Genomic DNA, 14,976 nt, shown 5'->3' with positions numbered 1-14,976 from the left:
TTTTTTCAGAACTGGAGGCAAATGCACAATTTTATTTTTACTGTCCAGTTTCACAGCCTGTATCTTACAGTTTCTAAAAACCTACTAATGTAGGTTTACATTTCGAGGTCTGAAAACTGAATGAAGTGGAATATAGCGTGGGGTCCATGTGGTTAGTGGTTTAAGCTACAAGATCTAATACAAACAAATGGTTAACAATCAATGCTCTGTATTTCAATAATTTATGCATTTGTAACAAATCCTGTGTCTTCATTCACATAAAATATAACCAAGCCCTCATTGCTTCAGAATGTACAGTGCAATATGAACATTTTTAATTAAATGGAACAGACTACAATGCTTAACACAAGAACGTAATCGAAGTACACATTTTCAAACAGATACTATTCGATTAGAAGTACTGATCTGGTTTGTAATCTTGGCAAATGTACTGCCACACTAGATTTTATTGTCAATAAGTCAGCTTGCACAATTTGTAGCATACAACAGATATCCATTGGTGTAGTCACTTATCTGGATGGGTAATGTACAAGGCTAATCCTATTAAATTATTCAAATGGTTAATTACATAAATGTCAGACGTAGGAGATTCCAAAAAAATCAAATCAGTGCACCATTTAAACTTCAGTCTTAAGTGTATTGATATAAAGAAAAAGACAATAAAATTCCCGATGTTTCCAAATTAGACAGCAATGACGTGTGTAAACTTGCCTCCACAGTGTGTAAAAACATCAATACATTTGTAATTGTATAATATCCATTGAATGCAGAGTTTGATATATTTTGGGGTTTTTTTTGGTCTTTATAAGACCTATTTTATTTATTTTATGACGTGCCTTAAAATTTCAATTCCACTCAATCAATATGAAACTTGCAACAGTCAATTTATGGTTATCTCCTTAACACAAAGCAGAAAAAATACACCTTAATATATGTTAAATCCCAAATTCCTCTTTTAATCCTTACAGATCTGATTTACTCAATAGTTGACAATGTCATACAAGGCAGACATACACAATGCAAATGAGCTTTCAACAAAACTAAAGCGAAAACAGGAAAGTTTATTATAAAACAATATCTTCCTTTGAAAAGTTTATTTTCAACCCATCAACCAACCTTTAAAAATGACTGTTCCATTGTAGATATAACTATAGAGAAAACTGAAAATTTAAGGGGCTCTTTAATAGACTTTATTTACATGATGTAACCTGGGTAGACTTTGAAATACTGTTGTTGCAAATCCAATGAAAAAGGTAAAAAAAAAAATGCATCTCAATGCAAAGAAAAGCAATTTTAAGCAAAGCTACAGTATTTTGCTGTTACATCACAAACCAAAACAAATCAGGTGACAACAATTAAATTGCAGTTGATAGTTTAAGATCTCAAACAGTTGGTGCCCAACAGATTGCAGCTGTGATAATTGATCAATGGACTTTAAAATAGCTCAGGTGTGTTGAAAACTGCAAATAAATCTCAAGGGATCTGATACATCGCTACATTATATTCAAGACAAGTGAGCAATGAATCATTAAATCAAAGGAAATTTAAATGTCAATGGCTTTGACATCAAGTGGACTACAATCTGTCATGCAGGTAACTGCTGGACATCCAGTTAATTCAGCTGCAATAGCAGTACAATATTTCAATTGGAATATATACGCTCATGAACAGTCCAAAATGAAGAGAAAATCATTTCAATAAGGATTTAAGTCTTAACAGTGTTCCTGGACCTAATAATCAAACTGAAAACTGTTAGGTACTGCTTTAACCTTGTGGCTACCCGTTATGAACCAACACGCGAATAGGTGGTTCTTTTATCAGAGAAGAAGCTCCTCAAAAGAACCACTTGCCCAAGACTCACAACCAACAAGATGAGAGCTTCACCTATGGACCAAAAAGCAACCCTTGAATTCAGGTCTTCAGCACGACTTCGTCCTTGTGCTTCCCTTAGACGGAAATGGGTTTGGTAATCAATGACCGACTTCATGGCTTCATGCATTGTGACACAAGCAGACTCCATCTGTTCATTATTGAATGTACATATTTTGAAAAGAAAACATTAGTTATAATATAACATGAATTTATATGCAAACTTCAAATACACCAAAACATCTTTCATATTCCCCAAATATTACTTACTTAAAATTAGCAAAGGCACCGCATTAAATCTTGCATTTCTGCAAGTACTATGTTTATATATCTGTTTAAGAAGGAACTGCAGATGCTGGAAAATCGAAGGTACACAAAAAAGCTGGAGAAACTCAGCGGGTGCAGCAGGAGCGAAGGAAATAGGCAACATTTCGGGCCGAAACCCTTCTTCAGACGTATATACATATCTATATCTATATGTGTGTGTTTATATATGTTTATGTATTATATTATGTATTATATATATATTATGTATTATATATATTTATATATGTTTATATATCTGTTGTGCTACTGCAGGTAAGAATTTCATTGTTCTGTTTCAGGACATATCACAATAAAACACTATTGACTCTTCCTGATTCTTACAAAAACTAGTTAAATTTAAATTGTATGTATAAAGATTTTTCCATTGTTTTCCAAATTAGAAATCAAAATGGGTGACAGTGGTACTGCAATTTGTGCTGCTGCCTCAACACTCCAGCGATCTCAAATGATGTCTGAGTGGAGTCTGCACATCTGCCCTTTACCATACGAGTTTCTGGCTTGATACCAGTTGCTTCAGCTCCATTCCACATCCCACAGATGTGCTGATGGGTTAACTAACTAATGTAAATTAGCCATGCTGGAGACATGTGTCATGTGACAGAGAGCAAGTTGAAGGGGGAAAGGAATGGTACTGCTCTGATGGGAATGGGTAAGAACTCATTGGGCTGAGTGGCCTCATGTCATACCAAGTGTATACACTATGTTTACAAATGATCGTATCATATAATACTTATTTCCACTGAATTTTATTTCATAATTGCTCTAAGGAGTTTTCACTGCATCTTATTCAATAGATTGGGGATTGGGGAGAATTACTTGAAAAGGTTTAAGTTTTTTAATTTTACATGTAGCCGAGTAACATTGTGCAAAGAACAACCAAATTCTGTATTAATAATATTTGACAGAATCATCATTCCAAATAAGTTCTCTCTTGCTAAAATTACAATCTTGGTGAAATACTAACAGACAGTGTCTTCAAAAAAAATTCAGAGTGATAAATTGCTATTTAACCAAACCTACAGAGAAGGCTCTTCACCAAACACGTTGAAAGATGTTGGTACATTGGTATATAATGTAGTGCAAATTCAATTTTTTTTGTTTTTTTTAAATTCTGAAGATTGGCATCTTTTCTTTCAACCTCACATTATTGTCTTCCTAATTCAAGAGTTCAACAGAAATAAGTAATTACTTAATTATTCCTATTTACACATCCCTGCACCTATCTTTTATAGATCGTGTCCCATTACCATCTCACTTTTCATTATATGGTCATTCTTTTTACCATTTAGCAGCTTCCACATCACAACTTTCCCTTCCTCCACATCTTAGATTTTTTTCAAATCAACCTCGGGGCGGCACGGTGGCGCAACAGTAGACCTACTGCCTTACACAGCCAGTGACCTGGGTTCAATCCTGACTACGGGTGCTGTCTGTACGGAGTTTGTGTCCTCCCACAAAGACATATAGGTTTATAGGTTAATTGGCTTGGTGTAAATGTAAAAAATGTACCTGGTGTGTAAGGTAGTATTAATGTGCAGGGATCACTGGACGATGCGGACTCTGTGGGCCGAAGGGCCTGTTTCAGCATTGTATCTATAAACTAAATATTTCCCAGTCCAATGAAATCACTGGCCTTAAAATACTAATTCTGCTTCATGTTCTAAGAATGCATTTAACTAACAGATTTCTTCTCACCTTCTATCTGCCAAATTTTCTGTCATCCAAGAAACCAAGCCAAAATAAATTCAAAATAGAAGCTCTGTTAAAGGTAATCCATGTCACTTTTCTTTAAAAAGGGATTTCAATGACTAACGTCATCTGAAAAAGGACTGGTCATTTTATAACCAGTCACAGGACTGGGCTTTTCACTGTGCATCCTTTAAAACCAGAAGCAGATATTTGATATAAAGCGAGTTTGTGCTTGTGATTAACGTTTTAACATTTCACCCACATTAAGTTATAAATAAGGTAAATCCGCAAGGAGCTTAAAGCAGATCATCCAGAAATTGTTTATGGAAATTAAATGTACCACAATTTTTTTCTTCACACCTTACATATAAAATTATAAAAGGACTGGACAAGCAAGGTGCAGGAAAAATGTTCCCAATGTTGAGCGAGTCCAGAATCAGGGGTCACAGTCTTAGAATAAAGGGGAAGCCATTTAAGACTGAGGTGAAATTTTTTTTTTTCACCCAGAGAGTTGTGAATTTGCAGAATTCCCTGCCACAGAGGGTAGTGGAGGCCAAGTCACTGGATTAATTTAAGTCAGAGTTAGATAGAGCTCTAGGGGCTAGAGGAATCAAGGGATACGGGGAGAAGGCAGGCACAGGTTATTGATTGGGGAAGATCAGCCATGATCACAATAAATGGCAGTGCTAGCTCAAAGGGCTGAATGGCCTCCTCCTGCACCAATTTTCTATACTGTTTTGAACATTATAAATCTATTAAAAATGGACAAAATTCTCATAATTCATACCTGAGTCAGTGCTGACACCCTGTTTTCATTAGGAAACAGGGGAGGGTCGTCCCCAACTTGGAAATCAAAGTACACGGTTTTGTGCGTGAAGGTGGAAAACTCATTACTAAAACAGAACTTGTAAGTTCCGTTTTTTGCAGCTGTGAAGGTGAAACTGTCATATTGTTTCTTCATTTCCTTGTATAAAACGGCACCATCAGCATCTTCTAATCGACAGTCTACATCATAATGGCCACCAGTAATGACCTGTTAAACACACAAGAAATGGAAGACCATAATTCATTAAGCAATGTCAAAATAATAACAAAGTGCATACAATTTTCACTTACCACGAAGAAAGCTCGGTGTTAGGGCACAATTTCAATTAAATTGGGAAAATCCTGCATATGTTGAAAGCAAAAAATAAACTGCTGGATGAACTTAACGAGCCAGGCAGACACTGTTGAAGGAAATGGACAGACATTTTTGGTTGGGATCCTTCTTCAGACTGCTCCATATAAATCTGTATAACTCAGTATGTAATCAGCATAAAGTAGAGTTCTGACCCAATGTATTGTCGATCCTTTTCCTTTCATAAAATGCTGCCTGACCCACTGAGTTCCTCCAGCAGTTCTTTTTTTGCTCACGATTCCTGCATTTGCAATATCGCATTTGCAGATATTTGATGTCCGAAATAAAGACAAGAAATGCTGGAAAGAATCAGCGTCAGATAACATCTGTCGAAAAATAAATGATTATTTTTTTAGATTAAAGACCCATCTTTAACTGAGAAAGGAAGAATAGAAAATCTTCCAGCCCTCTTTAGTGTTATTGATGGCACAAATCTGGGAAATATCACACATCTGCACTGTTGTAGGCAACAGAAACAAAAAATGGGCCAATACTAAGTCACTGTGCATGCTCTCGTTTCTGGAGTGTCGATACTGTAGCATTCAAATAATCAGAGAATTAATTGATCAAGTATTCCACCAAATAATTCTGCAATGCCTTAAATGTCTTCACATGCAAAACATTTAAAACCTTTTCACGCATGATAAGTGGTTAGGAATTTCATTAAAACTTTAGCCGCAGAGCCACAATAAAAGCCTTCAGATACGTTGAAGTGCAGTCTTTTTTCGCAGATCGACTATGGCATAAATCTGGTGAACATTAGCTACTTCATTTTCCAAAGCTTTGATTCAATTAGAGGGACAATAATCTGTCATAAATGTTACCTGACAAAACAAAAGACACTGTGGCTCTTCAAACTGAATTTTGAGAATGTCCCCAATGTTCAACCAAGCAGGTTACACCCTCAGCAAAATAGACAATAGGTGCAGGAGTAGGCCATTCGATCCAGCACCACCATTCAATGTGATCATGGCTGATCATCCCCAGTCAGTACCCTCTTCCTGCCTTCTCCCCATATCCCCTGACTCCACCACCTTTAAGAGCCCTATCTAGCTCTCTTGAAAGTATCCAGAGAACCTGCCTCCACCGCCCTCCGACGCAGAGAATTCCACACACTCACAACTCTCCGTGTGAAAAAGTGTTTCCGCATCTCCGTTCTAAATGGCTTACCCCTTATTCTTAAGCTGTGGCCCCTGGTTCTGGACTCCCCCAACACCGGGAACACGTTTCCTGCCTCTAGCGTGTCCTAACCCTTAATGATCTTATATGTTTCAATAAGATCCCCTCTCATCCTTCTAAATTCCAAGAGTATACCTGCCCAATGTGACATAGCATGTGTAGGAAGGACTGCAGATGCTGGTTTAAACCAAAGATAGACACAAAAATCTGGAGTAACTCAGCATGGCAGACAGCATCTCTGGAGAGAAGAAATGGGTGACGTTTCAGCTCGAGACTCTTCTTCAGAATGGAGAGAAGAGTCTCAAACCGAAATGTCACCCATTCCAATGCCATTTTGGATACTGCTGGGGTAACTGTTTTGGAGAAAGCAGCAGCAACAACTAGGTCAGTGGCGTCAATGATGGATCTAAGGCACAGGCGATTACAAAGGGGATTACTGGATGGTGTGTTGCCTTGCTGCTGGGTTCAAAGATGTTCAAGTGGCTGCAGAACATTCTCAAAGGAGAGGGTGAATAGGGTGTCTTGGGGCTAGTCCACATAACAGTAAAGGTGGTGCTGGATGTCTTAAAAGTGTACGAAGATATATCTCCATGGGCTGATCAGGGATATCTATGAATGGTGTGGGAAGCTTGTCGTTTGCCATCTATATTGAAGATGTGGATGAGAATCTACAAGGCATGATTAGTAAGTTTGCAGATGAGAGAATCTATGGAAAGCAACTGATTCGGATGGAGTCTTCATTGCACCCTCAGGACCTGCACGGACTAGCTGGCAGCACTATTCACATACATGTTTTTATCTCTCCCTATTCCAAGCTAGCCTGCCTTAATGACCACCATCCAGTGGCTCTGTCCTCCACCATCATGAAGTGCTTTGAGAGATCGGTCAGGACGCAAATTTACTCTCGCCTCCCAGACAGCCCTGATCACTGTAGTTTGCCGACTGCCACCAAAGATCCACAGCAGAAGCCATCTCCACAACTCTACACTCATTGCTGGAACATCGAGATACAAGGACAGCTACATTAGACTGTTTATTGACAGTAGCTCTACCTTCAACACCATAATCCAACCAAACAAATCTTCAAACTCCTGGACCAAGGAGTCGGTGTCTTTCTCTGCAACAGTTTCATCAACTTCCTGACCCTAAGACCACAATCATCGAAGATAGGTGCCAGAACATTAACACTAGTGTCTTGTAAACACCCAAGGGGAACCCATGCAGTGACAGAGAGAACAGGCAAACTCTGGATACTACTGAAGGTGATCAACCTAATGTGTCAGTCCCACCGACGATTTTTCAGGCGACTGTCAAGTTGTCGGCAGTGACCTGAAAAACCGGCAACTGGAACGGCGACTGTCAGAGTGGAACACACACACACACACATGTCGCTTACTTCACCAGCCCGTTATAAAGGTGGGGGACAGGGCAAGCGGGGGGAGCGCTTTCTGAGTGAAATTCACACAGTGCAAAGCCAATGTGATACACACACACTGCGATCAGCAGGAAGGTTGGCGCTGTAATTAAGATGGCTAAAGCACAGTGTACGATAAGTCCTTTAAAAGAGGGGGGAGAGAGGGGAGAGAGAAGGAGTGGAGACAACTTTTAAGAAGCCAGAGATACATGGCTGTGAAACTCAGTGGACATTTAACATTACCGGTCGGTTATTCTTGGTTCTGAAAACTACGGCTTACGTCACCCCCCCCCCCCCCCAAATGAGCCAATAAAATTCACCGGTTAGCACCGGCTACAACTTACGAGAACCTTCAACCTCCTGGCAACCCACTAGGACCTCTTGGCGACCCACCTACGGCACGAGAAATCTCGCCACTCTTCATTGCGGCTTCATTCTAGTTGCAGCTAATTTTTCAACATGTTGAAAAATTCGCAGCGACCATAATGCCGTGACTAGTTCCCAGAATGCAGGAACTCCTCACGACCATGAAGGCGACTCCCCGGCAACCACCCGCGAACATGTGGCGACTGCATAGTCTCCTGCAGTCACCTAAATAGTTTCCTAAGTGGGACAGGCCCATTAGAACACCAGAGCCGAGACAGCAGCATTATTTGCTGCACGTTGTGCTGTCACTTAGTCAATCAATGCAACGTTGACTCTGACAAATCTCAAGGAGCCTACAAGCCTGTGTTTGGATAAAAGTAGCTCTGAAGATGGTTGCTGCTCTGGTTAACATCTTTTGAAGTTCTGTAAATGCTGGAATGGTTTATGCCAATTGAAGGGCATGATGGAATTAACAACACATTAACATCACATAGGTGGGAAGTTGCTGGAATCCATCCTGAAGGATATAATAATAAAACACCCAAAACATGGAGTGCACAATGTCATTACGAATGATGATAGAGAAATCATGTTTACCTAACCCAATTGAGTTGTTTCCGGACATAACTGGCAGAATAGATAAGGGGGAACCAAAGCAAGTGGAATTTGATAAGATCCTGCACAAGAGGTTGGTCAACAAACACAGAGCACACAGAATTTGGAAGGGAGGCAGGGGGAAGACAGTGATAAAATGTCAATGTAGATCTGAAAATAGGAAACCAAGATTCATGTTTCACCCATGAATCCAAAGTTACAGTTCAAAATTCATTGACAATACAGAAGTAGGTGAGATTGTGAATAGATATCAGGATGTAAAGAGACATAGAAAGTTAAGTGAGTGGTAAGAACATGAACATAATGTGGTTAAATGCAAATGTTAATGTTCAAAGGGACGATGTTACTGCAAGCCAACGTACACACCAAGCAGCATTTGGAAAGCAAATGATACAATTCCTATGTATTTCCATTATGTACAACTTAGATTTCCTGAACTAAAATTTGCCATTTAGAAATTGCATAATAGATTCACTAGACCAGATCCCGGGATGACAAGCTTGCCCTTGGGAGGAGAGACGGAGGAGAACGGGACAGTTCTCACATGTTTTAGAAGAATGAGAGAAGGTATCATTGAAACTTGACATTTCTTTCAGAGCTTGTCAGACAAGGATCTAGACACCACTGGCTGAGTCATCTGGAACCAAGGATATGATCTTGGAATTAGGCTTATGCCAGTTAAGACTGAAATGAAAAGATTTTTTCCCCCCATGGAGGATGGCGAGTCTTTGGAACTCCCCATCGGTCAGACTCCTACTGAAGGCTCACGATGCTGCTTTCAGATCTGGCGACGCTGAGGGATACAGCTCATCCAGGGCCAATCTGAAAATGGGAATTAGGATTGCTAAACTCAATCATAAACGGCGGATTGAGAAGCATTTCCATAACAACTCTGACCCCAGGCACATGTGGCAAGGAATCAAATCCCTTGCCGATTACCAGAAAGTTAACACCCCTCCCCCAGACAACGCCACCCTCCCTGACGAGCTAAACCACTTCTATGCTCGCTTTGACCAGGACAACAAAACCCCAGCCATTAAAGTTGCTCCACCCCCGAATGAACAACCTCTCAGCCTCTCCACCTCTGCAGTACAAGATGCACTGAGCAAGGTGAATGAGCGCAAAGCTGCCGGCCCCGATGGCATCCCTGGCCGGGTGCTTAGGGCATGTGTTGGACAACTATCCCCAGTCCTCGCCGACATTTTCAATCTCTCACTGGCCCAGGGTGTTGTCCCCACTTGCCTCAAGACATCAACCATCATGCCAGTGCCCAAACAGTCAGCTTCAGGGAGTCTCAACGATTTCCGCCCAGTGGCACTCACCCCTGTCATTGCAAAGTGCTTTGAGCGGCTGATCTTGGCTCACCTCAAAGCCAGCCTCCCCCCACACTGGACCCTCATCAGTTTGCCTACCGGACCAACAGGTCTACAGAGGACGCCATATCGGCGGCCCTACACTCTGCCCTGACCCACCTGGACTACAACAACTCCTGCATCAGGCTGCTGTTCATTGATTTCAGCTCTGCCTTTAACACCGTCATCCCCGCCAGCTTGATCACCAAACTCAGCGGACTTGGCATCTCCACCTCCCTCTGCAACTGGACACTGGACTTCCTCACTAACAGACCACAGTCTGTTAGGGTCAATAACCTCACCTCCTCCTTTATAACACTGAACACCGGAGTGCCACAGGGCTGTGTGCTCAGCCCTCTCCTCTACTCCCTCTTCACCCACGACTGCATCCCAAAGTACGGATCCAACGCCATTATTAAGTTTGCTGACGATACCACGGTAGTAGGACTGATCAGCGACAACGATGAGTCAGCCTACAGGGAGGAGATCCAGCACCTGACAGCCTGGTGTGCCAACAATAACCTCGTCCTCAACTCCAAGAAGACGAAGGAGATTATTGTTGACTTCAGGCAGACCAGAGGAGGCAGTCATACCCCCATCCATATAAACGGGACTGAGGTGGAGCGCGTCTCCAGCTATAAATTCCTCGGAGTACATATCTCGGAGGATTTGTCCTGGTCCCTCAACACCTCCAAGCTGATCAAAAAGGCACAGCAGCGCCTTTACTTCCTGAGGAGGCTCAAGAAAGCCCACCTGTCCCCCCGGATCCTGACCAACTTTTACCGCTGTACCATAGAGAGTATCCTGACCACCTGCTTCACGGTATGGTACAGCAGCTGCACTGCTGCGGACAGGAAGGCACTACAACGGGTGGTGAAAACCACGCAGCACATCATCGGTGCCCCGCTCCCTGCCATGGATGCCCTCCACTGAAAACGGTGTCTGAGACGGGCTGGGAAGATCATCAAAGACCCCTCACACCCCAACCATGGACTGTTTGCCCTCCTCCCATCAGGGAGGCGGTATAGGAGCCTCAGGTCATGTACTAGTAGGATGAGGAACAGCTTCTACAATAATACAATTACACTGCTGAACTCGGAGTCCCGCCGATAAGATTTCTCCGGTCCCTCGGTCCCCATTGTTTAATTATTCTGTATTTTTAGATTATTCTGTATCTTCTCTCTTTCTATTTTTTTATTTCTTTATGCACAACTACTACGGACTGACGCAAAACTGCGTTTCGTTGTACTCATACTGTATTTGTGCGATGACATTAAAGTTGAATTGAATTGAATTGAATTGAAAAGGCTGTGAAGGATCTGCTATTAAGGTCATACAAAACAAACATGGATAGATGGGATAGTGCATAAAAATGACAGAGGTAGAAGATTAGGGCAGCACAGTGGCGCAGTGAGTGGAGCTGCTGCCTCACAGCACCAGGGATCAATGTTCAATCGTGACCTCGGGTGCTGTGTGGTATTTGCATGTTCTCCATGTTTACGAAAGGTAAATCATGTCTGACGAATCTTATAGAATTTTTCGAGGATGTAACTAGTAACGTGGATAGGGGAGAACCAGTGGATGTGGTGTATCTGGACTTCCAGAAGGCTTTCGACAAGGTCCCACATAAGAGATTAGTATACAAACTTAAAGTACACGGCATTGGGGGTTCAGTATTGATGTGGATAGAGAACTGGCTGGCAAACAGGAAGCAAAGAGTAGGAGTAAACGGGTCCTTTTCACAATGGCAGGCAGTGACTAGTGGGGTACCGCAAGGCTCAATGCTGGGACCCCAGCTATTTACAATATATATTAATGATCTGGATGAGGGAATTGAAGGCAATATCTCCAAGTTTGCGGATGACACTAAGCTGGGGGCAGTGTTAGCTGTGAGGAGGATGCTAGGAGACTGCAAGGTGACTTGGATAGGCTGGGTGAGTGGGCAAATGTTTGGCAGATGCAGTATAATGTGGATAAATGTGAGGTTATCCATTTTGGTGGCAAAAACCGGAAAGCAGATTATTATCTAAATGAAGGCCGACTAGGAAAAGGGGAGATGCAGCAAGACCTGGGTGTCATGGTACACCAGTCATTGAAAGTAGGCATGCAGGTGCAGCAGGCAGTGAAGAAAGCGAATGGTATGTTAGCTTTCATAGCAAAAGGATTTGAGTATAGGAGCAGGGAGGTTCTACTGCAGTTGTACAGGGCCTTGGTGAGACTACACCTGGAGTATTGCGTGCAGTTTTGGTCTCCAAATCTGAGGAAGGACATTATTGCCATAGAGGGAGTGCAGAGAAGGTTCGCCAGACTGATTCCTGGGATGTCAGGACTGTCTTATGAAGAAAGACTGGATAGACTTGGTTTATACTCTCTAGAATTTAGGAGATTGAGAGGGGATCTTATAGAAACTTACAAAATTCTTAAGGGGTTGGACAGGCTAGATGCACGAAGATTGTTCCCGATGTTGGGGAAGTCCAGGACAAGGGGTCACAGCTTAAGGATAAGAGGGAAATCCTTTAAAATCGAGATGAGAAGAACTTTTTTCACACAGAGAGTGTTGAATCTCTGGAACTCTCTGCCGCAGAGGGTAGTCGGGGCCAGTTCATTGGCTATATAGCCATGATCATATTGAATGGCGCTGCAGGCTCGAAGGGCCGAATGGCCTACTCCTGCACCTAATTTCTGTTTCTATGTCAAACATTGGTTGTTTGACACCTACTTGGAAGCATCCAATCTTTGATACTTCCTTTCTAATCTTGCGAGGCCAATACCGAGCCTCGCTCCTGCAACCCATTTAAGTATTTTTTTCTATTTTTGACTAATGTTCCACGATATGCTGACGAGGAATTACAAAGTGTTTTGAACATGTATAACGTTATGAAGCAATATTGCACAGAAATGCAATTTTCTTTTGTGTTATATTGGATACATAGGTAGAAATTCTAGTCTGCCATGCTTGGACCTGATTGATGCCAGGCCACCAAAAGTGCATATTACAGAGATAGCACTGATCATCTTCCTCCGAGCAGGTGTGTCGATCTTTTTAAAGTAAGCCTCACCACATAATGGTTTTGAGAACTCTCCGTAACTTGACGTTTCTGTAAGTCAGAAACACTGTTTGGCTGAAATGGCAAAGGTTGCACTGGTAGGTGAATTAGCTGCAAATTAGTACAGATCTTGATTGTTATTAAATCTTGGGTATATTATAGTTGGAATGTGTTACTTAATATAGATCTATACAACAGATTTAAAATATGTCCAACCACAGGAATTGCTGGACAAATGACCACCAGGAAAGTTTCAAAGTATATTTAGCAAATTGAAAATTTAGATATGCATGAGAACCAGTTTTCACCAATCATCTTAAATACAATGAAGTGTGTAGGAAGGGACTGCAGATGCTGGTTTATACTGAAGATAGATGCAAACTGCTGGAGTAACTCAGCAGATCAGACAGTAACTTTGGAGAAAAATAATTGGTGGCATTTCAGCTCTGAGCCCTTCTCGAGTCTGAAGAAGGGTTTCGACTCGAAATGTCACCTATTCTTTTTCGCCTTAAATACAATAAACACCAGCATACAGGAGAATTATAATATCAAGCCCTGCATGGGGCATGCAATCCTAAAGAATCTCATATTACACACAAGACAGACACAAAAATCTGGCGTAACTGAGCGGATCAGGTAGCATCTCTTTGGGATAAAGGAAAAGGTGACGTCTCGGTTCGCGACCCTTCTTCAGATTGAAGCAAAGATGGACTGAAGGGTGTTGACTTGAAACACCACCTATAGGGTGATTTCACGAATGGTCACTGGAGCGCAGATCCGCACCCACGTGACCGAAAATCTCAAGTGGAGGACATGCTAGACATCCGGTACATGTTAGTGGATGGGAAAACACGCACTTTCCCACCCGTTAAAAACATAGAAAACGGCAAGGTTTTGATCTGCAATTTATTGTGCCAGTCCACTTGAGATTTTCGGTCACGTGGGTGCGGATCTACGCTCCAGATGCTGCCTGACCCGCTGAGTTACTCCAGCTTTTTGTGTCTAACTTTGGTTTAAACCAGCATGGCAGAGTGGGGAATGTACACTCCCCACCAAAATATCTTCTCCTCAATCTGTCCTGACAAATTTTCATACAGAGTGGTGAATCTCTGGAATTCTCTGCCGCAGAATGTAGTTGAGGCCAGTTCATTGGATATATTTAAGAGGGAGTTACATGTGGCCCTTGTGGCTAAAGGGATCAGGGGGTATGGAGAGAAGGCAGGTACGGGATACTGAGTTGGATGATCAGCCATGATCATATTGAATGGCGGTGCAGGCTCGAAGGGCCGAATAACCTACTCCTGCACCTAATTTCTATGTTTCTATAACTCCCCCACCTAGCCCTATCGCCACTCTCCATCCACCCTCCTCCATTATCTCCTTCACCCCCTCCATGTACCCTTCCTTCGTCATTCTACTCTCTCACCATCCCCTCCCCCTCCCTCTGCAGCCACCCATCCCACCCCACCCCCAGGCTCCGTCCCCCGCCCGCCCGCCGGCCCGCCCCGGCCTCACCTGGAACTCCAGCGTGCTCTTGGTGCCCTGGACGATGTCCTCGTAGAAGCACTGCTTGGCATTGTCGGGCAGCTCGAAGGTGAGCTCGGAGCCGCGCACGATCGGCCACAGGAGCTGGGCCCAGAGCAGCTGCAGCGGGAACCGGAGCCACATGCCGGCGCGGGGCTGAGCGAGGGCTCGCGGTCCGGTCCGGTCCCGGGGAAGCGGAGGGGCAGCGCGGGCCGGGGTCGCGGGACCGAACTCCACCGCCTTTCGAATCTCAACCGGCAACGGCAACAGCGGCGCGAGCTTCCACAACTCCCGGATGTCGAGGACACGGGAACCAGACGTGGCAGCACGGCCCCACCCGGATGTATGACCTCTCACCCCCCCTCCCTCCCGGGCGGAAAGAAGTCCCGTCCCGGCGCAGTTTGTTGGCGAGCCGGT

General features: G+C 43.0%; 1 protein-coding gene across 1 annotated transcript; it reads right to left on the bottom strand.

Moving 5' to 3' along the window:
- Positions 1-14,896, bottom strand: tmed7 (transmembrane p24 trafficking protein 7). The gene is made up of 3 exons (XM_055633170.1): positions 14,551-14,896; positions 4,673-4,918; positions 1-2,020 (listed from the first exon to the last, which is right to left on the bottom strand). The coding sequence occupies exons 1-3, from the start codon at positions 14,701-14,703 to the stop codon at positions 1,784-1,786; spliced, it is 636 nt and encodes a 211-aa protein (XP_055489145.1). The 5' UTR covers positions 14,704-14,896; the 3' UTR covers positions 1-1,783.
- Positions 14,897-14,976: the final 80 nt, after the last annotated feature.

Source organism: Leucoraja erinacea, chromosome 3, assembly GCF_028641065.1.
Source record: "Leucoraja erinacea ecotype New England chromosome 3, Leri_hhj_1, whole genome shotgun sequence".
Lineage (NCBI taxonomy): Eukaryota > Metazoa > Chordata > Chondrichthyes > Rajiformes > Rajidae > Leucoraja > Leucoraja erinaceus.
This window is presented reverse-complemented; position numbering and strand designations above follow the sequence as displayed.